This window comes from Anopheles ziemanni, chromosome 3 (assembly GCF_943734765.1).
Source record: "Anopheles ziemanni chromosome 3, idAnoZiCoDA_A2_x.2, whole genome shotgun sequence".
Lineage (NCBI taxonomy): Eukaryota > Metazoa > Arthropoda > Insecta > Diptera > Culicidae > Anopheles > Anopheles ziemanni.
In genome coordinates, this window is record NC_080706.1 from 54,108,517 (window position 1) to 54,133,234 (window position 24,718).

Here is a 24,718-nt window from a genome sequence, read left to right on the forward strand (position 1 = left end):
GCCACGTAGTGTACGAGTGTATACTGTGTTTGCGTTCGTCAGTGTGTGTACAGGAACGTTTTGTTCCATTCGTTTCGTTCTCTTCCAAATTTAGTACCAAACGTCTTCGTGGACAGAAGAATTCCGCTGCCATCACTAGAATTGGCGGCCGCAGCCAACAAAGTAAAGCAAAGAAACGATCGGAGGATGGGCTAGGTGTTCCGCGGGGTGTGTGTGTGTGTGTTGGTGTCTGTAAGCCGGGAACCAGCTGTGTACCATTCCAGGCGCTTCAGACGAACTGACAGCGCAAACAGCCGTCGGAGAAGAAAAGCATAAAAACAGAGTTGTCGGTGAGCGGCCGGGAAAAGATCGCAGTAGTCGACGACGATGACAGGAAAGATCATCCGTTCACTCTCATCGCGCAAACGGTGCAGGAGATCGCAGTTAACCAACATGTGGAATAGCGGTGGAAAGGGGTGAAACGGGTCCCGCGGGGTCGGTCGATTTGTTTTCCTTCTCGAGTTTTCGTCTGCTGATGCGGATGCTTTTCGTTTCGCGTGTGTGTTGGGGCTTCGCTTTCATTCGTCATCCGGACCCTGCTCTCCTCTCTGGTTTCCAATTAGCCCCACAACTCTACATCTGCTTCTGCTGGTGTTCTCCTCTGCATGTTTTTTCAATTCTGTTCATCCGCGAGCTTGCTCCAATTACTTTGCCTGTTCCACCGCCTCTTTCGCCGACCTCGGGTCTCGCGTCGTTTCCCGGTCCGAGATGTTCCGGAGGACCGCGTCACCATCGGGACCGCTTCCCATGCTGCCAAACGCTTATGTTCACGCGCTCGGTCACACAAAGGTCCACAGCGCGGCAGTCGAGGATGATCGTTTTATTTTTGGCATCACACGATTTTCGCGGCTTTATGCTTGGCTCGTTTTGTCTCGTTTTTTTGTTATGTTCGGCTGATCCGTGTTTTTGTCGAGCCGATGACACGTTTTAATATGTTTTATTTTGTGTGTGAATTTTGTCTCGCATCGGTTTTCTCTTTAAAAGTTAACTTTTATAGCTGCGACCCGTCTACAGATGGACGCCATCGTGTTACCATATTTGTGATATACAGAAAAACCGGCCGACCATGGCACCGATATTTGTTTTATCTGATCCCACGATGCTACTACTACTACTCCTTTGCCTACTACTACTACTATTACTACTACTACTACTACTACTACGGCTTCAACAGCCCACATAATTTCTACTACACTTTTACTTATGTTTATGCTACCGACGGTACCGCTGCAGGTCTGGTATACTATTTTCCCACCCAAAAAATTATTCCTAGAAAAAAACATACATGTGTGTGTGTACGTTTTAGTTAGTTTTGTACGTTTACGATTTCATCCTGACCGCAACCAAAATGTCCACAGCAGGGCCTTAGGACGGGAGCGCGCGATCACGTTCCCAGTATTTATTGTATGCGACCATTTTTCCCCCACATCCCACGCCCCACGAGGGCCCTTAAACGAGAAAAACAAACAAATCCCGAAAGTGAAGGTGGGGTCGCCTGGGGATGAATATAATCCCAAAGAAATTTACGAAGCTCCACACCTACTCGAGGAAATCGAATGGAAATCTAAATTCGGAAGTTTTCTTTTGCAAATGAAAGTGCAGATATTTTGTCCACAGCAGTATCCATGTGCAAGGGTGGTAATAATTTTGCAATTATCCTAGATGAAAATAGGTTTAACTGTTCGTAACAAAGCAAAAAGTATCATGGAATTATCTGTCTCAATAGCATTTTAACTCCTTCACATTTTTGCCGCAGTATTGATGTAAATCACAAAAAATCTAAAAAATGCTAAAACTACGAAGGGGTCAATATCTATTTTACTTTTAATCGAAACAACGCTGAAAATTTAAATTTAAAATATGTAGGTCCTCTCTTTCATAAGTTCTCTTTTCTTATGTGTTGCATATTGCATAGCATCAGGAGTTCAGCATAAGGCAGCGCTCTGTCAGCTATCGAACAAGACAAACACGACAAACACGACAAAAAAAAAAACGATCAAACCCAAGCAATCGTATGGAGGTGCTCTGTCAACCTGCATCGAACATGTCCGACAAACACGACACAGAACAAAACAGTTTGATTTTGTCGTGCAGGGCTGTATCCCACGGAGAAACAGTAGATACCTTGTTTATTCTGCTACCTTGCTGCTGGGAGAGTGACAGTTCTTCACGACAAGTCGCAGAGCACCCTTCGAACAATGTCGTGTTTGTCGTGTTTGTTGGACTGTTCACAGAGCGCTGCCTAAATCTGAACGGCACCAGATGGCGCTTCAACTGTTCTAACAATCATTTTCGTCAACGTTTTGTGCTAAAAACCAAGTTGACTGGAACAAAGCTTTCCCACCAGTTTAGCTTTGCTCTCGTAACCTTGTGCCACCTTGTGTCAACTTGATAGTTCGCAGCTGTTAGAAGAAGCTAGTGATGAGGAAACTGACTCCCTATAGGGATTCGAATCTTTCGATTCAAATCCATTCTGAGATCCGGATCTTCGAATCCGAGTCCCAATCCATCATATCATGCGTACTTACCAAACTTACCGATTGTTCATATTATTTGTAACTTTAACAATTATAAAATCAATGGTTGAATTGATCCAAAGGCTAAATCGATTCTAAGCATGGTCAGAAGGGCCATCAGGATCGTTATCCCATCCCCTGGAAAAGTCCTTTCGTTTGAGAGGTCTGGCTCTAAAATTGGCCAAGCCACTAAAAAGTTATTGAGAAATTAGTTATTTTAGCAATTATGTCCACTTGTGACCAAGGTTTTGGAAGCTTGTTGATGCCAGTTTTGCGCGCAGTTTCAATCTTTTCACCAAACTATGTATGATGCGAGCTATGGAAAATGCTTTGTCATGTGTTCCATCAGATACCTGTTCATACCATGATCAGAGCTCTGATCAGAGTCGGGTTTGGAATCCGTCAAATGGGATCCAAATCTTTGGAATCAGTCTAGGGTCGAGTTTTCGAATTTTCCGAATCCCAACACTAGTGTGTAGAAGAAGCCAAAACAGAACGTCAAAAGCAATGTTGTTTTTTATTTATTCTCCACTGTTCAAGAGTGCCGCAGAACAGTATCGTACACGACGGATGCAGTGAAACACAATTATCTATTGGGGGCATAGGGAACATTTTTCCGCTTCCGCCTCCGGTGCAGACAATTGGTGTATGTGCGTGTGTGTGCATTCGTGTATCGTGTAGGCTGAAGGGATATCGCATCCCGGCTCCTGCCCCACCAGGGGCAGTCCCACGTCGGTCAACCTTGAGCAGGATCGCCCGAAGAAGACCGAAAAGAAAACGCCATCCGTCGGAGGTCGGAAAATTCGACTGGTGAAAACGCTCGCCCCATCCGTGCAACCACACAGACAGGAAAGAAAAAAACAGAAGAAAAACAACCATGGGCGACGATGGGAGTGCGAAAGAAGACACGGCAAACACAGCGATGAGTGAAAAGCGTAAACACAAGGTGATAATCGTGGGCGCCGGGATGGCAGGGCTTTCCTCGGCCAACCACCTGGCGAAGAACGGATGCACGGATTTTCTCATCCTCGAGGGGCGCAACCGTGTTGGCGGACGTATCGTGTCGATCGATATGGGACCGCAAAAGGTAAAAAATATGACATAAACACATGTTTCTTGGGGTGGGGGAGGGCTAAATTAGTAGTTCAGTTTGTTGTTGCTTTTTTCCCGGTGGAGCTTATGTAAGTGATCCCCCGCATATCGATTATTTATCAGTGTAAAATTGCATCCTGGAAGGCGTCGGCGTTGATCGGGGTCGAGTTGCATTTTTTGCATTGCCAACATTTAGCCGATAACTTTTTGCTGCACGTAGAAGATAAGAGCAACAACTGATAAACATTGCTCGAGGGGAGGGACACAGTTGACACCTGTTTCTGAGTGTAGATTCACTTTTATTCCCTTTTTTCGATTTGCTTACAGATCGAACTCGGTGCAAACTGGATCCATGGCGTGCTCGGGAACCCGATGTTCGAGCTGGCCATGCAGCACGGTCTGGTCAGCATCATCAACATACCAAAGCCCCACAAGGTGGTCGCGGCCACCGAAGACGGCAAGCAGGTCCCGTTTCAGATTCTGCAGGAAATCTACGAAGCATACGTGTGCTTTCTGCGGCGTTGCGAAGAATATTTCCTCTGCCAGTACCTTCCGCCACCGGACATACACAGCGTGGGGGAACACATCAACCTAGAGGTGGACCTGTATCTCAACAACGTCGAGTGCCAGAAGGAGAAACACCTTCGCCGGCTCATCTTCGAGTGTCTGTTGAAGCGGGAAACGTGCATTACCGGTTGCCACAGCATGGACGAGATCGACCTGCTCGAGCTGGGCAGCTACACCGAGCTGCAGGGTGGCAACATTGTGCTGCCGTCCGGGTACAGCTCGATCCTGAAGCCGCTGTGTGACAATCTGCCAAAGGATAATATCATGCTGTCGTGTCCGGTTAAACGAATTCACTGGAAACGGAAAGCGGTCCACCGGATGCCAGCGGGCACTAGCGCACGTGATGCAATCCCGGAGGAAGACGAAGACGATGGCAACGCATCGGATGATTCTGATCGGACCGTTACGGGGGTACCGGTGGCCGGTGGGCAGCAATCGGAAGAAAGCGCGATCGCCAGTGTGCTTGCAAACTCCACCGCCAATGTGCTCGTCGAGTGCGAGAACGGCACCGTGTACGAGGCGGACCATGTGATTTGTACCCTCCCATTGGGGGTGCTGAAGGAACAGAGTGAAACACTGTTCGCGCCCGCCCTACCCCAGTACAAGGTCGAATCGATCGATAGTCTATTGTTCGGTACGGTTGACAAGATATTCCTCGAGTACGATCGCCCGTTCCTTAACGCGACCATCAGTGAGATAATGCTCCTGTGGGAGCAGGAACCATCGCCCGAGGAAGAGGGTGATCTGGAGCAGCGGTTGAAGGACAGCTGGTACAAAAAGATATACTCATTCTCGAAGGTTTCCGACACGTTGCTGCTCGGTTGGATATCGGGACGGGAGGCGGAGTACATGGAAACGCTATCGCACGAGATTGTTGCCGAGCGGTGTACCGACATTTTGCGCCAGTTCCTGAAGGATCCGTTCGTGCCGAAGCCGAAGCGGTGCGTGTGTACCAGCTGGAAGAAGCAACCGTTCAGTCGTGGCTCGTACACGGCCATCGCCGTCGGGGCCTCGCAGGACGATATCGACAACATTGCCCAACCGCTCTACTCGAGTCCACATCAATCGAAGGTAAATACACCGTGGGATGAAATAGTATTTGAAACATATATTAGAAGCTTTTATCATTAATCTTTTCCGGGCGTTGTTAATGTTGGACTATAACATATTTTAAAACATATGGTTGATTTCACTTTGGCAAATTAGTTTATGATAAATTTCAGGCTTCATTTTTCTTGAGTTTAACATCCATTCAATCTATTGCGGAAAAAAGACGAACACCTGCTATCTGGTGCTTTGTGAACCTTCGGAAAATGTTTGACGATCGGTGATCTTTCATTTCATTTAGTTCATTGCAAGACAAAAGTCGAGCTTCACACAATTTTATTTCTATTTTTTAGCCTTCGGTGATGTTCGCCGGTGAACATACGCACGCGAACTTCTACTCGACGGTGCACGGTGCCTACCTGAGTGGCCGAACCGCGGCCCAGATCCTCCTGACGCCGGACTCTCCACAGGAGATCGTCATGGAATCGGACAGCAGCGATCTCAGCTCTTGGATACAGGGCATTGCGCTGGACTAGTTGTAAAACTCCCTGCACATCGGCATTCCCATCGACATTTCCCGGCGTTTCCACACCCGCTCCTTCCATCCCCAGTGCATTGACACTTACCGTCGTCCCTGGCGTCGACACACTGGTCCTTAGTGGTCTGCTAACTACTACTATTACTTTCCGCCTCTAGGATTGTTTTGCTACCGTCTTCCCCATACTGTCTCACTTCGTTTGGTAACGACGCTTTTATGCTTTTGATGTACGAAAAGAAAACAGTGACTGAAGATTTATACTACCACCATCCCCATTACCAGTGAAATGAACATACACGGGATAGGCAAAACTCACGAAAAATTTCTTATAGTTTTAGAAGCGTATAGTGAGCGTAATCAACTAAACTTACCAAAAAAAGAACACGTACGGGCTCTCGATAAAGAGGATACCATTAATTAATGTTAGCTGATGGAAAAAGGCATAACGTGACTTACCACAGGACCGCAATCCAACCGTGCCCATGCCACCACAAGGCTTATGCTGCAGTACACCGTCATAGTTGAAATGTGCTGGTGAAAGAAATCAAACGGTCATGACAACATATGGCATCAGAGCAAAACGCAAATAAGCAAACAAGCATACTCGCCAAAAAAAAAAACGAACAGAAAGACACAAGAGCTACGCACACATGACTTAATGCCACGTGCTACTGATGAAAGCATCCCCTTGGGGCTAATCAAACGCGTACCCAGGTATTGTTGGAGTACATACATAAGTGATATAACGTATTGTAAAGATCGACGGTGCGGGAAGAGGCTGTGTTTCAGCAGACAACTTACCGTCGTTAGTATTTATTTTTCGCACGAAGGCGCAGAAGGCAGACCGGGGAGCTTAGCTTCTCACGTTTGTGCATTTTTTTTTCTTGTTGGTTTGTTTATATCCCTATTTTGTGTTGAATCTAGTCTTCGCCAGCGAAGAAACGCTAAGCATAATATTTATTTATTGTGCATTTTCAGTAAACATATGATATGCGGCTGGCATACCGGTATGCAATAGACGGACTATTTTTATTAGTTTCCTTACACATCATCATCAAGTGCAACAAGTAGGTTATAAAATGATTGTTTTTTGTTTCTGAGCACGAGTGTCGTATTTTCATCCTCATAAGTTTCCTTTTCCTCGTTGCTTTATCGATCGTGTCTGAAGTAAAAATGTGCATTTTTTTTGTTAGTGTAGTTTAATGAGCTTTTGTAGAATCAATTTCTTCTTCGTTACCACAAAGCGGGGAAAAATGGGAATGAAAAAGCGGTAGATTTCATGCTGGTTTGCGAAACGTGTTTCGATTGGATTAGCTTTCAGGACTGCAAAAGTAGGCAAAAAAGTGAAGTTTGGAGAATAGTATGGGACACTTTCGACGGTGGCCGTGGCAACCGACAGAAACGGCGCACCGGACGAAAGGTCGGATATGAGACGTGCACGAAAAAATTGACGATGAACGAAAAAGTATTTTGCTAATTGGGGGGAAAATCTGTTTAAACCGAGAATGGTAAAATAAAACAAAATGCAAAAAATATCAATTTGTTGAAAAGTTGCGTACTCCATTCTGTGTCTTCCTTGTACATTTTGTAGATATTTTCCCCTTCTATCGCTTTACAGCAAATGTGTGTCTTTGGTGCTGCAGATATTAATTATGTATGGTCCTAATTTAATGTCACCAATGCCTATTTCAGTAAACATTTGATTCTACTGAAAGGGTCATCTGGACATATGACCTTAGTGGCCCTATGGGTTGTTAATCCTTCAAAGGTCTATGTCTCCAGGAAATGTTCCACTTTCGACCGAGTTATTTGAGTTGAGAAGACCTTTCGGACGGAAATCGGACGGAATAATAAAAAGTTACAAACAAATGGGCCCCATTATTCAATTTGTGACCGTTGGAATTTGAAGCTTTGTTAAAGTAACCTTGTAAGTAAGCTGTCAGTTTGATACGGTGATTGGTAAACAAACCAGACCGGCTACAAATGATTGCATAAATTTCCCAGTCTGCTTAAACATTAGCCTATTTTAAGTTGATACAGTGTTATTGCACCGATTTTAAAAGAAATATCAGTTTAGTGAGATTACAATTAGTGCTCGTTGAAATGTTAAAGCTACATTATTCGTCAAAACTCTTCAAAAGGTATCTTTCATCGGCGCTCTACCTAACCGGCGACAAGGCTCGGGAGCAGTTCGCTGTGCTCGTTCCGTACCTCGACTTTAAACATAAACTTGGGGATTTTGAACGATTAAAGCGAATCGTGCGCCTTCGCGCATATCCCATCGACTGTGATAACCTCAAACTGCAGTGGGAACTGTACCGGGATGTGGAAAAACGAAAGCAAGACATCGAACGGTGTCGCACAGAGCTGCAGAAGCGAATACAGCAGTCTACCGATGAAGAGGAAAAGAAAGCACTGAAAGCACGAGCGGTACAGGCGCGTGATGACTTAAAAATGCTGAAAGAACGAAGCTACGCGGTGGCGGACTCATTCATCGCCAACAATTTCCTGGCCATCCCAAACGATCTTCACGAGAGGACGCCCGAGGTAAGCGGGAAAGTACTCCACGAAAAACATGCACCCCCGTCTAGCAAATCTTCTGGCCAGCATAACCTCGTAGAGGAACAATTTGAACAGTTTGGTCCGTCCTGTCTGTACCTGACGGGCGACGCGGCCTGGATGGACCTCCGGCTGCCAATGCGATGCTGTGAAACGTTCCAGGAGCAGAAATACATTCTCTTCTGTAATCCTGATTTCGTGCGCACGTTCCTCCTGGAGGCGGCCATGGTGCCCAAAGGCTCACTCTATCTCGTACGGGAGGACGACGAACCAGAGGACAAAGTGAACCTGCTCCACCTATGCGGCGGTGGATCGTTGCTCGGATTTCTCGGCTATTTTACCAAACTTTGCGTGTTCCCGTCCGTGCTCCCGTTGCGGTTGGTCGCGAGTGGAAAGCGGTATCACTTCGAGCAGACACAGTCAAACGAAGTGCACATGTTTGGTGCATGCAAAACCGCACAGGAAGCGGAGCTTCTGTTCGACGAAACGGTGCAACATTGTCGAACTTTCTACGATCAGCTTCCCGTCGGTTACCGGATCGTACAAGTGACAGCACCAGAGCTACAACCGGCGGAATCTATGCGCGTCGATGTTGAGCTGTATGACGACCAGGAACGGCGCTACGTAAAGGTAGCCCATGTTAGCTATCTATCCGATTTTCTGAGCAAACGCATCGCCTTCATCTACCAGGAAGGTAAAGCTCAAAAGTTTCCCCACATCGTCACCGGCCAGGTATTGAGTTCGGTTGATCTGATAAAGCTTCTGTTACGAAATGGAATACAGGTCAAGGACCTACCATTTCTTGATACATTCGGAGCAAAATAAAATTGCGCGAGCAGAGTTGCGTGCGAGTAAAATATAACTTCATCTGTGTTTTTATTTGCTTTCGATTCAACAATATTCATCCCTAACGCGTACGAATCTAATGATATTACGACAATAACACTGATAACAAAATACACACTATCCAACGGACACTCCGGCTTTCACCGATCGAGATATAACTTTTTTAGCAATTAGAATAACGTCCTTTTGCATCACAATCGTGGTTTCTCCTACCCTCCTGGCTGATATGGCTCTTGTATGGATGGTAGCGGACCGGGAAGACCTTCAGCAGACCATGTCTGAACTGTGCCGTTGCCGGTCAATAGTAATAGATGTTGATTCTTTGAAAAAAGAACACTGAAAATAGAAAAAAAAATTATTAAAAATTAGGATTATTATTTGAAACCGTATGTTTCATTTCATTGGAAGTTGCATCCGATGCAAAACATAAATCTACCAGGTAATTCGTTTAGTAAATGATAAGGATAAACTAGTTCTATTGTTCTTCTATCCTTTACGGTTTTAAATAAATGCATAGAGAAAAAAAGTGCCATCGAACTAATGAATCTTTAACTATCTTTTGATACGTGTGTGACAACGATAACAATATAATGCCAATCTTTTTTTCACTTACCACCTAATACCATTGGGTTCAACGTTAACCTCTCGTAGCAGCGCTAGATTCCAGCTGGAATAGAACCGCATAATGCCACTCTCTAGCGCCACCACGATGCAATTGACTCCGCAGCCCTCCTTGACCGTGGAGTACGTTACCGCCCGGATTGGGCTCTCCAGGAACACGTGCTCCACATACTGCGCATTTATCGTGTACAGCCGTAGCTGATCGCGCCGGTTAGTTGTCGTCGTTGCCATGGTGATGTTCACGTAATCGACATTGTAATTTTCCGTCACCTCGAAACTATCGTCCTCTTCGACTAGTGTAGCACTGGACCAAGAATCAGGACCGCTGGCGTCAGTTCGACCGGTGCTAACGTTGGCGTTCGAGTGCACGAGCACTATATCACCAAGCGTCGGGCTGATCGCGACCTGGGTAATCATCGAATGCAGCATGTTAACCGGCTGGGGGATTTCGCGCACGTACGTCAAACTGTTCACATCCCAGATGGCGGCGCATCCATCGATCGACACGCTCACTACGATTTTGTATTCCATCGAGATGCGTATCGCACCGATTGGAGCGCGATGCTTGAGCAAATATATCGGATAGTTCCAATCCATCTGGTCACCATCCGGTTGATCCTGATGTTGCTGGTGTTGTGATTGTTGCGACTGTTGTTGTTGGTTCTGTTGCTGATCGTCAGGATCGAGCTCAAGCTTACGTCGTAAGTTGGCGCTCTTCCGATCGATCCAACGGCGGAACGAGGTGGACCGAGACCGTGCCATCATCGTCACCGATGGTTGCATGTGCTGGTTGAAAAACGAAACCCGTCTCCGTCGGGTACGCCGCTGAAATACGGCAATCCGGCCAGATCGGTGGCCGAAAAATATACTGGTACAGTTCGGATCGGTACCACAAGCCGTGATGGGATCGCAGGCATATCCGTTGCTTCCGTACCACAGTTCCCTGGTGCTCTCTGGTGCTCCGGAGACACCGCTGTCCTGCAGTGGTCTGATTCTCAATCGATCGTCCGCTTCTCCCCAGCTGACGGTGTAGTACTTCTTGGGTCCACCCTGGAATACGTTCATCTGGTCGGGCATGGCGTACATCCTATCCGCTTCCAATGCGACCAATGTAGTCGGCATTCGGGGACCGTCCTTCGAGGGTCGTTCCCAAACGTTCACCAGTTTCGGGTTCGCTAGCACGGGACTGCCGCAATATAAACCCCACCGCAATCCGATTACGTTCTCCAACACCGTCGGTGGGTTTGCACCCAGAGGACACACGATTGGAGGGGGATGTGCCAAATCAAACAACTGGCGCGGCATTTGACCGTACGTTTTGACCATCGTTTCCAGTGCCAGCTTCATTACCGGATCGTCGATATCGGCCGCACTGAAATCGCAGTAAGTCGCCGGATGGAACACATTGATCGCATCGATCGCTGCCTGTCCGGTCTGCTTGAAGCCAAAGATCAGATCGATCCATTGGGCTATCTGTCTCCGAACGATCCCTGCCTCGAGCGCTTGCCGGTGAATGAGCACGAACAAACGAGCCGACCCATTGCACCACGGAGGCAGTTCGACGTGATTTACCGGTTCTCCGGATTGGCGTGTTCCGAAATCGAAACCCTCCTGGTTCTCGAGAAACTCGGGAAAGCTGAAGAATTCTGGTATCAGCTCCTTCACGTCCGTTGGTGAGTCCTTGCTAGCCAGATTCCAGGTCGTTTGCAGTGAGTGGAACGTTCGATCCGGGATGTCAAAGCTATCGTCCTGATACTGCAGGAATAGCGACGTGAATGGAAGCACTCGGACCAGGAAATGCAACACAGTGCCGGAATTGGAGTAATGCGAACTGTAATGGTACGGTTGTATTTTTCTCCGTCCTCCGGCCCCACTCGGATCACCGCTTTCCTCCGCCTGCCGCAGATGGTTGTAATTGTTAATGTAATGCTTCTCAAGCTCTCGATGTTGAACGGCAATCGGTTTTTCCAGTAGCCGGAACGTTCGCTCGGCCAGCAAGTCCAGCGTTGGCGAGTCGTAGCTTGCGAGTACCCAGGGGAACACCGGGTACTGCATAAGATCGTGGAACGTTCGACCCGACACCTGATTCAGCAACATCAGATACTCCCAGTTCGAGAGGGCTCCTTCGCGCCACAGTTGTGTGTGATAATCCAATTCCCCACGTCCATAACGCGCTACCAGATCGTGGAAGAATCCCTCGAATGTTGCCCGCTCGCTCGGATCGCGATCGAAAACGATAAACAGCGATTTGCCACTCTTGAGAAACACCTCCACCGCCGACTCCTGATGTTCGTAGCGCTTTGTCCAGATCTTTGTAATATCGTGTAGATCGTATAGCTCCAGTGCACCGACGTCGTATGGCTTCAGTACGAGCTCCGTGCTTGTGATGATGCACTCACACTCCAGTTCCCGACTCGGAGTGATTTTACGCACCGTAAACGTATACAGGACCTGTTCCTCGACCGAGTACTCCGCCCGGTGGTAGTCTCCCGGAAATAGATACGCCAACAGTGCCATCCGTTCGCCTCCGTCTTCGTTCCCCTTTTCCGGCTGCGTTTCCTTCAACAGGAACCTCCGGTCGATCGTAAGCGGACAGCGTCGCATCCGTTTCAGTGCCATATCGGGACCGTACGTATCATCCAGCTCCCACGAGGCCGGATATGCGGCCCCGTTGTACCAGGGTGCGTCTTCGTGCGTTAACCGACCCACCAGCTGCTGCCACTGGTCGTAGAACCGATAGTCGTTATCTTTCCTCAGTTGTATGATCAGCTCCTTGCGCAGTCGATTCTGCTTTTCAACGCTATTGCGCGTCACCTGCATGGCCGCCACCGTGCACGAGTAGATCAACTTTTCCTGGCGTGCGATCGATTTCAGGATCATCTGCTCCTGATCGTTCATACTGATCGTTCGAAGGTACTCGAAATCTTTCAACGTCTGCGTCAAATTCCAGCTAGCGCCGTGCGAAAGACCTCCATCGATCGACTGATAGAACGCATTCACCACTCGTAGCTCCTCCAGAGGGATGTGTTTCTGGTTCAACAACAAGATGCTCTGAACGAACACTTTGAGCATTTTTACGTCGCAGATCGCAGACAAATGATTGCCACCTCCCTCCAAGTACTGACCCAGCTGCCGAATGGTGTACAGCTTCAAGCGGATCGGTCGTTTCGGTAGCAAACACCAGAGGATGATGTTACCACCGCGAGGATTCCCATTGAGCGTCCGATTCATCAGGTGTCTTATGAGAGCCCATTCAGCGTCCGATAGTTCCCCCTCCGGATCGCTGTTCGTTACGAACTGCACCGCTTTATCGTGCAGCCGGTTGAAGCGGGTTTTTACCTCGGACTTGGAAAGGTTAGAACCAACCAGTTCAACGGTAAACGCTGTAGAGTAAGAAAAAATATTGATATGTCAATAGTTTGGGGTAGAATATTCGAAGTTTCTAGATATAAAAAATCTTACGAGAGGTATTTAACTTCTTCTTCTTCTTGGCGTAACGACCTCTTGGTCATGCCTGCCCGTTAAGGGCTTACGAGACTTTTACCCTATGTGTACGAGGATAGTCAGTCCTCTCGTACAGGGGAGGGTTCGGTCTCGGTTGGGATTCAAACCCCATTTAAATTCAAATCAAATAATGATGGATTACTTTACACCTTTACTAAGAGTTTCCACGCTGTAAACCACATCTTGATACTCTACTTCTGATATAATGTGCAATTTTCGTAGTAACTCAGTTTTTAAACAACTAAAATATTCACTAAATAAATAGTTCGACTCATTTAGACACAAATAAAAATCTGAAGCTGTACCTTTAAAATTTGCTTAAAAATACTGCAAAGCAACCATAAATAAACTTTTCAAACTTATTGAATTAGAACTTCTTGTGCATATCAATTTATTTGCTTTATGTTAAATTAAAATATAATCCATAAGTAAAACATGATTCAATGCAGTGTAATACTTACAGGTATTCTTGTTCCCAATGATCGATTGTTTCGGCCGGAAGATGAAAATCTGAAGTACGTTTCGAACGAGCGCCGCATGAAGATCGCGCACCGCTTGCGTCACCCGTTCGCTTTTGTGCTTCTGTGCCACCGTCAATCCATTGAGCAGGTCCCAAAAAGGCTGTAAGAAAAAAAGGTGTTTTCAAAACCAAATTAAACCCGTCCGCAAAATGGCTTGTGAAACATTCAAACTCACATTAGCGACCGGGCTGAGTATGACCAGATGGGAAAAGCTTGTCAAGAAGTCGAGCAAATAGGTACGACTTTCCTCCCGAATACGTTCCTCCTTTTCGTTCATCTTGACCACCGTCTTCGCCAGTGCCCACACCAACCCATTATCGATCATATACTGGCCGGCGCGCTTCGGGTGCCGGATGCAGATATACTCGATCAGCTGTAGCACGCAATGGAACAGTGGTGGATCGATGTGTGCCTGTATGAGGATCGCAATCAGCACGTTCAGGCCGTTCTCGCGAATCACCTCAATCGTGCCCTGCTGCTGCAGTAACGCGGACAAGGGAGATTCTTCCCCACCACTACCACCCTGGACCGATAACAATGGATTCACGTTCGATTTCGTTATCCACCGATAGCAACTGGCTATCAGCTCCCCATTGACACTATGCGTGCCGATCTGGTTGGCAAGATGATACCAAAACACTTTCGATTGCTCCTCACTGTACTGCTGCAGAATGGCGTTGGTTCCTCCGGCATCGCCGCCAGCTCCTCCACCATCGATCCGATCGTCAATGACGGCGACCAGATTGAGCAGCATCGTGCGAATCCGGATGTTTCCGTTGTTCGCCAGAATGAGAAGCGTTTCGAGGATGCGATTTTCACCGCTTAAAAACTTTCGCGCATCACTGTCCGGCAGAATGAGCAAGAAGTCGCACATGACACGCAAGAAGCTCTCCTGCAGAAAGTCGTTGCCGGTGGCGAAATAGTTTTGCTCGAAAAACTTGTACCGCAACGTGGACGACGCTGGCGCTGACTGGTGGTGGTGGTCTGTGCCGCCCCGATTAAGATCGTTCCGAGTACACTGGGATAGCAGCTTCGGCGAATTACTCACGAATCGGGGAGAACCACTTCCAAATTTCCTTCGTCCGTTCGGAGACGGACGCATGTTAGGTGAACTATTCAACCGACGTAACTTTAGTTTGGCGCTTCCCCTGTCGATGCCTTCCATCAGACTTTTCCTGAGCCGTTTACCGTCCGCCAACGCTTTGTTAAGTTTTTCGTAGCACTCTTCAGTGTTACCCTCCGTACCCGGGGATGCCAGTTTGGGGCTTTTCGGTGGAGCAGTATGGCCCGAACTTGTGATCGTGGCTGAACCCGAGGTGTTTGTGTTCGTTGACGCTGGCGTACTTTGGCTCGCGTCGATAATGAAACTTGTTGTGGCAGATTCAAACGAACTGCCGGCGGAAATGGTGAGTGGAAGAATTTTCCTTAGCTGCGACGTGGGACGAAGCTGCCTTCGGTCGCGAAGCTGCATTTTCGGTGTTCCCGGTAGGTTTATATTTCCGGCACCCGTTGCCGATTGTGCCGTGGTTGATGTTTTATCACCCCGTTTGCCCCCTGAGGATGACGATGAGGCGCCATTCTGCGAGCTGATGTTGAAGTAAAACTTTTGTCGATCGTGCGTCACGTAGCTGTCGGTGGGTTTATGCATCAACAGCAGCAGTTCCATGATTTCATTCAACAGCGAAACCTTCGGCGGAGTAGGTGACAGTATGGCAATGAGCGATACGAGCAGATCGGCCGCGTTTCGCGATATTTTAACCGTCTTCGCAGGGATTACGAAATTTACGCGACAAAAGTCGATCAGGGCAGGCACTAGACCGGCCCCCTGCAGCCGTTGGCAGTTATACATCATTCCCGGGTGTTTGTCGCGTGTCACGGTGGCCAGGGTGGAGAGCAGCAGATCCAACACCTCCTCCGACTGGTCGATCCAGATGTGGAAGTTTTCGAGCAGGAACGTTATCATGCCCGGATAGCGCACACGTGCAACCGATCCCGGCAGGATGCGATACTGATCGGTTCGTTTTGCCAAGATCGGCTGATCGAACGCGGTCTCGAGGAGCGTCGCAAGCAGTGCAATGTCCTTGTGGCACTTTTTGCTCTTGAGCACAATGCCGATGAGCTCGAGGTAGTTACACTGCACGAACTCGTTGAAAAAATCGTGATTACAGTGCGCTATACGTAGCAGCAACTTGAGAGCTGCCGCATGGAGCGCCGGTGAATCACTGATTTCAACGACCCGTGCAAAGCACACGAGCATTACGGACACACCACCGGCAACGAGCAGTGACCGCTGGAGGGAGTTGTGTTCAGTGGCGCGCAGTTTCCCCCCAAACGACATCAGTCCGATCGTTTGCGCGTTGCGTCCTACGAAGGTGTCCGCTTTGCAAGCGCTCAAGTACCCAAGGTGGGTTCTTTCGAGCAATTGCAGAGACGCGACTGTCCGCAGATCATCAACCACAAGCTTGCCCAAGTTCAGTGTCCCATAGTTGGGTATCATGGATCCGTTTGCAAAAGCGGCGAAATTGCTCGAGTTCGGTCCAATGGCGTAGAGGTTCGCGAGGGTTGCTTCGTCCGTGATACACTTGCTAAACAGATGTACGCCGGCCAGATCGTAGCCCACGGAGCACTCGGTCGGTGTCGAGGCTCGGTGGCCAACGGTGAGCACCGTTAGATCCGTATCGATATGTATCCGACAGGCGTTCGGAAGCAACAGATTTGCTAAACGTTGAACACCATCGAGCGTCATCGTCACAGCGATCGTTTCGTCGGCCGTTTGTTGAACGGCAAGGGTGAACAACGTCCAGGTACCTTCGGGGACGCACCAATCCTGTCCGATCGTACACTGCCGCAGATTTCCCACATCCAGCACCGACGTTTCGTAGTGCCCCTCAGCATCATCCAGCAGCGCCTTTCCTTGCGATCCCTTTCGGGTAGGAGGTCCACCGACCGGTAGCTGCTTGAAGCAGTACACGCACTGCGCTCCGGCCGTATCGAGTACGAACGGTTGCGGAGTTCCGTCGGTAATACTCCGCAGCAGGTGCTTGTACGTCCACAGATGCTGCATCTCTTTGGCACAATTTTCGCAACACTCCGAGCGTGCCCCAGCCACACCGAGGTAGCGTTTAGTGTTGCTGGGAGTGATCACCCGATCGGGCTTGCTGTACCGTACCACTAGCTGACGCTGCGAGTTGAAACAAACCGAAAGCAGTTGCTTTTCGCTTCCCACCGACAGCAGATGAGTGAGCTCGGGCTGCGAAGAATGATCCGCCAGTTGCTCCACACGCATCCAGAGCGCAACGGTAAACCCGTTGCCATGCCAAGGGTAAAAGTTGGCGTAGTTTAGTGGCACGACTGTCGCCGCATCGGTGAACCCAGAGCGAACGTTAAAGAACAGATGATGCTCCCGCAGGAAGGTAATTTTTTTCGCCAACAACACATCGCTGGTGGTGGAAAAGGTGCGATTCGCGTGCACCACCGGGTAATGGATGCTCTGGTAGCACTCCAATCCGCTGCTCGTCGTCTCGAACAGGTTTGTCAGCTTGGTGAGGATCAACTGTACCGGTGGGTCCTTTTCGCCCAACAGCTGCACATACTTTACCAGCACCTGCGGGTTATCCAGATCGACTATGAGATCCATGATGGACGCCTGCAACTCTTTCAAACGCGAATCGTTCGTACGTAAAACGAGCGCGAACCCTCGGATCAGGTACAGTGAACCACCGAGATGCGTACGGATCATGTTTAGCTTCACTATCATTTGCGCCAACGCTTGGCACCAGTGATCCGGTCGTTCGACGCAACGAGCCGACAGCTCCACCAAAAGTTCTGTCACAATGTTACAAATTTGCACGCTCACTGCCAGTGACCGGTCCGAATCGCACGGTTTACCACGGCCGGCTTTCGCTTCCTTCTTTGCCAGCAGTTCCTGCGGGGAGTAAGGTTCAATTTCCACGTCTCCCTCGTACCCATCTTCTCGGGCGGTTGTGTAAGACTCATCGGTTGAGCTTGCATCGTCTTGCACCTGCTCGTCGTGGTACGATCGTGGTGGATCGGAAAGCCGGTCATCCTCTTCGCACGAGGACGATCGCGTCGGAAAAACTTCCTTCTGGGATATGGAATCATCGGCTGGGGGAGGCGGTATCATCTCTGTCCGCATTTCAGCCACCTTCAACAGTGCTTGTAATACGTTCATCACATCGTTGGCCGTGTTGGGACACTCCCAGTGACTGAGCGCATTGCTCATCAGCAGCTTCTTCAGCTCCAGTAGCGCAATTTGCATCGTGCTTTCTGAAATGCAGTGAAAAGAATTCAATTAATGTCGCTCGGCAAAACTATGTTTCGTAATTGTATGCTAAACCGAATACAAAGACAACAAATGTCCTACTGTTGGATGGTTTCTGATGAATCAAAAGCAGCCGATGTTCATGTATGCATCGACGAGTATTGTATGGCTTCAACAGGTTTCCCCACTGCAGTGAAGGGAAACGGTTTTTTTTACAGAATGACACATATTCCCCACAAAGTCGAAGCTTGAATTTTACTGACTGTATAAACATCGAAAAAACGAGCAGCGCATTAACTATCTCTTGATTAAAGCTTTGCGGCATGAACAAAAAAACAGAAAATATAAAACAAAGATTATTTTAGCCAAAAATAATATAATATTTACACCCAAATTTAATGCTATTACATGGAATTTATGGACTACGTTCTCGGCACTTCAACTAAGAGTAGTTCTACAAATTTTAAATGCCTATATTAAATAAATATAGAAATTGAAAGGACTATTAGACAAAGTGAACTCTGAGTCATTCCCTAAAACAAGAATCACTCGTAACCCACAATGCCAGAATTGTATTCACATTGCTTTAATCACATAGAAGATTTTTAACGAACCAAATTGTAACTTTTTTTGTTAAAATAGATTAGGCGTTACGCTATTTGCAAGAACACCACACACACGTTACATATTAGAAGCTGGGTTTTTGATACTGATTAATTCTGGCGAAGAAACCGCTGAATAACAAACTCAGCTAGTGAACTACTTGAATTTAGTTTTCTAATAACAAAACTTTTTTAGTTCTAAACAATCTTGCAGTTGCAACGTTTAAAAAATCGCTTTTGCGTCGTAATTTCGAAGATACTGACTCTCCCTATGCCGACGACTGACTATCCATGTACACAAGATGAAAGGTTTAACAAACCCTTACTGGGTAGGTATGACCGAAGACGGTCGATATGCCACAAGAACGAAAAATCGTAAGGTTGCGTGTTCATATCACGCCGGGGTCATCAACATATAGAGGGTTTCTGTATTTATTTCACTGCTTTCACGTCGAATGATGTAGCTGAACCCTCTGCAGTGAACTGGTGTCTTTCTTTTTTATACATAAACATGCTAAGCTAAGCCCACTATGATTTTGAAGGATAGGAATAAACAACTTTACGAAAAATGTACCTCTGCGCAAAGTGAAACGAACTCCGCGTAATACAGAACTCACCACAAAACTAACAAGCATTCCTTTTAACGACAATCAATCCCTCAGACCATGCCATGTTTGCCTTATCGCTCCACCGGATCGCAATCCGTGGTTTACACAACCTTTTAAACCAACCCACACTCACCTAACTCCGACTGCGAGCCGACCGTTGCATCATCGATCGTCGTGACGTCTCCATTAATCAGCAGCTGCATCGAACCCAGGATCAGCTCGAGGAGGCTGGTTAGCTTCTTTCGTACAACCGTAGCACCACCACGCTGGTCCAGCAGCAGCAGCGATCGCGCATCTTTTGGGAGCCCTTTCGGAACTCCATCTTTCGACCCGGGTAGATAGCCGTCCATTAGCTCACTCAACATTTGCCGTATGTTGAACAACTCCGAGAGGGACCATTTCTTTTCGAGTTTGCTAAACAGTTCCCTACCGCGACGGCCGATGCTAGTCCGCTGATACGGGGGAGTACCGTTAACGAACGCATTGTATTCTACTTCCCACTGGCCGGTAATCGTGGCGAGTCGGAGTTCACGAAGGAACGAGTAATCTTCGTCCTCTTCCGGTGTGCCGACAACCTCCTTTGGGCCAGCACTAATCGTTATCGTTTCGTCGGTGGCACTGTAGTAGAAACTTGCACCGGAAACCGTGCCATCGATGAGTTGATCGTTAAAATGAAATATGTTCAGCACACTGCGCCGTTCCGGTTCAACTGACACCGATTCTCCATGGTCGGGAATTTTGAAAGCGGGCGCTTCGGGTGCGCTTGATGGCAAATCATACCGTGCGGCTGTCGCTCCGGGAAAGACACACACGCTGACCAAGTTGTACGCGAGATCCATAAACCGTTGCACGCCCTTCACCCCACCGTAATGCCGAAAGAATCGTTTTCGAAAACGATCGTTTTCCTTCAGCAGATGTCTCAACGTTTTCCAGTGCTCTAGGTGTAGCTGAAGTGTTGTCTCGAGTGGTGCTTCCACGCGGGTGTTTAACGTGCTCGTGAAAGATTTTAGTGACAATCCGAGCTTACAGGTAGTGATCGCCTCGAATAGTTGCCCAGCATACTGGACGAGGTTGTCTATGTTAGTGAACAGGATTTCTTCCAGCTTTCCCTCGAGCGCTTGCGAGTGGATACCGATGGTCATAATTTGATGCATACAATGGACAAATTCCAGCCGGCCGCTCAACACTTGCAGAAGATGGATCATCTCGTCACGGTAAAAAAGCTTTATCATTCGCTCGTCTTCAGCAACGGCTCGGCATACAATTACCAAACAACCGTTAATAATTTCTTTTCCACTCTCGTCCATGGATGGTAAAGGTTCATCTGCGCCCGGTTCAGTAGATTCCCGGCCTGCAGCAAACCGCTTCAACTCCCCAGTAAGCAGTTCGAGAACCAACTCCTGCAACAGAAACGAACGCAAACGATACGGCACAGCACGAACAATATCGAGCAGGTAGCGCAAAAACGTTGGCATGCGAGTGCGATTTTCCACCCGCCGGAACTCCCGGAATACTTCCCTGTGCGTCCGGGTGAACTGCTCGTAGAAAGTGTTTGCAGCACGATCGGACTCGCATGTTTCGCACTGCGATCGATTGAAGATCGCGTACACGACGGCACGGCTGGCAAAGTGGAGTCGTAGTTTCGGTATCAACTCGTCGTTGGACAGCTTCATCAGCACCTCGAGTGTCTGTACGTTCGTGTTGCAGCAGCATAACTGGTAGGACTTGAAGAAAGTTGCCAGGGCACGCTGATCGGAGTGTTTTACCAGCGGGAAGAGATTCAATAAGAGATTTTCCAATGCACAAACGTAGCCGCTGCGTGCTCCCTGTCGCGAATGATGCAACCGAAGGCGGCTGCACCTGCGGGTCCGCTTATAGCTCCCGATCCGGGACGGTGCAAGGGCGTAGATGAAATTTTGCAGCATTTTAATGAGTATTTCTACCAATCCACTGTTGGAACTGCTTGGTGCCAACTGTATCCAGAGGTTTCCCCCACTTGCCAGCGGGGGCCTTCGAAGCTGCAGCAAACTGTATGTGTGCTTAATGATGTCCAAGTTGTTCTCGAGCAACTTAAAGATCGCCATAAACAGCTGCTCGCTGACGAGGTTGTCACAAAAGTGAAGGAACGTCTGGTTAACCGCAGATACGATCGTGTAGATGAGATTGTACATAAACTCACAGGAAATAGCGTCCGAAGGTCGTTCGCGCAATTCACTCTTCAACAGTTCCAGCAGCTCTGTTGCGACAATACGCAAATTGATGTCGTTCGAGTCGAGCGTCTCGAGGAAGAACATATTGTTCAGACACAACATCACCAGGCCGAGCAGTTTATGACGGATGACGAGCCGATTTTCGGTACTTTCCTCGATCACCTCATGGCGTTTCAGTTGCTCCAGGGCTGCTCGCAGACAGGATACGGTCACCGAATTTTCGTCGATCGTGAGGACATTCTCGTGCACGATCAAGCTTTCCAGCAGATTCAGCACGGTGAGCGTAAACTGATCCTGCGATAGTCGTGTGTCGTAGAATTGCGATTCCGAAATTCTGTCCGGCTGTTGTTGCCCACCTGCGCCACTAAACTGTGCCGCCTGGATGAAGTCGATCGTGTCGGCGACAACTTTGGGGCCACTTAACTGTCGTATAAGAGTCACTGTCTGTCCAATGGTAGATTCTAACGAGCGACACAAAGTTGACGAGGTGCCCATACCCCCTCCGCTACGTTTCATACATTCACGCCAATCTCCGTTGAATGTGCGCATTTTTAAAACGCCCCTAACAAACTCTCCGTAGCCTTTCTGTGGCTCAAGCGACGTGACCGGTAACCCATGCTCCATGTTATTCCATTTTGTTGTAGGTAGTATACGAACGAGTACCGCAGTTATTTCACGACCATTTGCAATGTCCTAAAATTGGAAAGTAGCAAGGTAAAGTAAGGTAAGGTAGAATGGATTTGATTATTTAAAGGCGATCGTAGAGAACACTTACTTTGGCACCTATTTTAGATAGCGTTTGCAGAAACAGACCACCGATACCATGGAGGAAAAAATCCTTCAACCATTGGCACCGACTTTCACTAGACTCCGTATCTAGAGGTAATGTCACCTGGAAGGAAAGGTACATATTAGAATAACGAAGATAAGATATGTGTAGTCCAGGTAGAACAGTAAGAGCAGGGTTTCTTAAGTACGAATGCTGGTAAGCAAGAATACAACCAATCTGAATAAATTGAATCTAACGGGAAGCGATTTCAATCCATCCACATTCTATTTGTATTAAAGCTTTCCGTTTATACGACTTTCGAAAGCATGCTGTATTTGGAAAACATGTTGTTGTATTTTGAATATTAAAAAAAAGTCCATGGAAATTCTTTTACGATGGTCTTGTAATACATCTGAATTTAAATTATTGTTTTTGAATGGCTTAAAGTCTGAAGAGTAAACAGAAACAATAATAACAAATGTTGCTGTCACAGGACCTGACCTTTTCCTAGAACACAGACCTAGTCAAAATATTAATTAGCTACAATGCAAAGAGAAAAAAAATATGCATCCAATTAAGCTTGTTTGTTGCCCATCCTGATTGCCGAGTTCTTAAGAAGCCCTGCTTTACGGCACGTCGGACGAGAGAAGAAAAAAACATACCTCGTCAACGGTCCTATCCAACTTTGTAGCACACTGCAGCTCATCGCTGTCTGATTGTGGAGTCTCTGCGATAGTGGAAGAATTTGTGGAGGATCCTACCGTTGCCGCTGAATCAGCTCGTCGTACGTATCGCTTGACGGTAGGATCACAGATTTCGTATATCAGCAGTAGCAGCTGCCGAGATAAGGCCGATGAAATGTTCTCGTACCGGCTGCAGCATCATCCGAAAGCGGACCGAACCGCAACCGTGGGCATGACATAGAAAGTAAGCAGAAAAGCGTGCCGCGCGATTAGAACTCTCGTCAGTTCGATTTGGAATCAATCAATTCCAAGCGTCACCGGTTATCAACACATTTCCCCTTCCCTCAGCAAGGCAAGGAGAGATCCAGCCTTTCCGGAAGTTGATAAGCGCAAGCGGGCCCGACGTTACGGGTTCCGTGGTTACTTACTTAACATGATCAAGCTGTAATCTGTCTTCATCGCTAAGTCGGTAGTATCCTTCGAGGAATTCTTCCAGGTGAGGTTTTCGCTGAGATTGAAAAATATGTAGTAGTGTATGCATATCATAGTAAGTTGCGAATGATTCCCAATCGTGTGGTTACCTGATAAATTTCCTCCGACGAGTGACTGTCGTGCACTTGCGACCAGGCATCGCACAGTCGACGGATAAGCCGATCCGTCGAGTCCGGTGGTCCATCGGAAGCGACAGGCTCCATATGATAGCTTGGGACGGGGTTTGTTTACCATACGGGAAAGGGGCAACCGAGTGCCATAAAGTACCAGCCAAAGGGTGCGAAACAGGGGTAGACAACGTATGTTTGCTCGACGAAGGCTTTCACACGACACTACACAAGGTCAATATTGACGGAATTGCACTACTTTCTTGCCTTCCGCCAGAAACTCGTCACAATGGTATATTCGTCCATATCGTACCGTGCGAAGTTGGGAACCAGTTGAGCACAGTCAACACAGAGGAAGCCATTGATTTTCATCTGCTAGTTACCCACATTTGTTGCAGTTGCTTGCTTGAATCGCAGCAGTTTTCCTGATAATAAACTGTAACACTCTGTTGAGCAATGGGCTGAACTGATTGGCCACAAATGGAACGAATCATCACAACCCGCTCGTAAGCGTAGTAGCTTTCTCACTGTAGGCCCATTCGTCAATGCTTAAGAACAACACTGTACTGTGCTGCTGGTAAGGTGATGGTGGTTTTTCATTTTCGTAAGTTTTTTTTACGATTTCCAAACAAAAGATATGTTTGTGTTAACAACTGAACAAGTGCGCACACACAACACTTGCGTTACGATACTGCGTAGGATTTCTTCAAGCGCGATCTTTGGTCGTCGCACAGCTGTACTGCGTACGCGATCCAAGGAGACCGTAGAACTGGTTGAAGAACGTACGCGCCAAACGTACCAACGGAAGAAGGGCGCACGGGGAACTTTGTTTTGATTTTATTTTGCCATTCATTTCCTTCATGCCATCACATGTGTGGGAGATTCATGAATTCAGTACCAGACACTACCACAAACGAATAATGCCTGCGTTTACAACAAGGTCTCGACTTCGCCATCACGGAACGTATTTTAAATGTGAATTTTCTTTTCACGTTCTATTAAACGAACGATTCATGCAAAGAGTAGTAGTAAGATGGTAAAATTATATTGCCACATATTAAGTAAATTGAATTTAGATACTCCTTTGTTGTTTTGCAAAATTTGAATAAGTATTG

General features: G+C 47.6%; 3 protein-coding genes across 3 annotated transcripts; 2 read left to right on the plus strand and 1 right to left on the minus strand.

Moving 5' to 3' along the window:
• Positions 1 to 3,101: 3,101 nt before the first annotated feature.
• Positions 3,102 to 6,902, plus strand: LOC131289785 (peroxisomal N(1)-acetyl-spermine/spermidine oxidase). The gene is made up of 3 exons (XM_058319095.1): positions 3,102 to 3,642; positions 3,975 to 5,285; positions 5,615 to 6,902. Exons 1-3 carry the CDS (start codon positions 3,433 to 3,435, stop codon positions 5,795 to 5,797), a joined length of 1,704 nt encoding a protein of 567 aa, XP_058175078.1. The 5' UTR covers positions 3,102 to 3,432; the 3' UTR covers positions 5,798 to 6,902.
• An 857-nt stretch (positions 6,903 to 7,759) lies between these two features.
• Positions 7,760 to 9,298, plus strand: LOC131289787 (serine--tRNA synthetase-like protein Slimp). Its single transcript, XM_058319098.1, has one exon. The coding sequence runs from the start codon at positions 7,903 to 7,905 to the stop codon at positions 9,181 to 9,183; it is 1,281 nt and encodes a 426-aa protein (XP_058175081.1). The 5' UTR covers positions 7,760 to 7,902; the 3' UTR covers positions 9,184 to 9,298.
• LOC131285007 (lysosomal-trafficking regulator) lies at positions 9,210 to 23,699 on the minus strand. The gene is made up of 10 exons (XM_058313868.1): positions 23,586 to 23,699; positions 23,433 to 23,512; positions 22,984 to 23,194; positions 22,328 to 22,444; positions 22,050 to 22,245; positions 19,472 to 22,013; positions 14,026 to 18,133; positions 13,791 to 13,950; positions 9,818 to 13,208; positions 9,210 to 9,540 (listed from the first exon to the last, which is right to left on the minus strand). The coding sequence occupies exons 1-10, from the start codon at positions 23,697 to 23,699 to the stop codon at positions 9,414 to 9,416; spliced, it is 11,046 nt and encodes a 3,681-aa protein (XP_058169851.1). The 3' UTR covers positions 9,210 to 9,413.
• Positions 23,700 to 24,718: the final 1,019 nt, after the last annotated feature.

Coding starts and splice junctions, on each gene's coding strand:
- LOC131285007 (XM_058313868.1), bottom strand. CDS start 23,699: ATGGAGCCTGTCGCTTCCGATGGACCACCGGACTCGACGGATCGGCTT. Junction 22,445..22,983: donor TGGATAGGACCGTTGACGAG/GTATGTTTTTTT, acceptor CTTTCCTTCCAG/GTGACATTACCTCTAGATAC. Junction 22,246..22,327: donor TATCTAAAATAGGTGCCAAA/GTAAGTGTTCTC, acceptor TTCCAATTTTAG/GACATTGCAAATGGTCGTGA.
- LOC131289785 (XM_058319095.1), top strand. CDS start 3,433: ATGGGCGACGATGGGAGTGCGAAAGAAGACACGGCAAACACAGCGATG. Junction 3,643..3,974: donor TCGATATGGGACCGCAAAAG/GTAAAAAATATG, acceptor ATTTGCTTACAG/ATCGAACTCGGTGCAAACTG. Junction 5,286..5,614: donor CGAGTCCACATCAATCGAAG/GTAAATACACCG, acceptor TCTATTTTTTAG/CCTTCGGTGATGTTCGCCGG.
- LOC131289787 (XM_058319098.1), top strand. CDS start 7,903: ATGTTAAAGCTACATTATTCGTCAAAACTCTTCAAAAGGTATCTTTCA.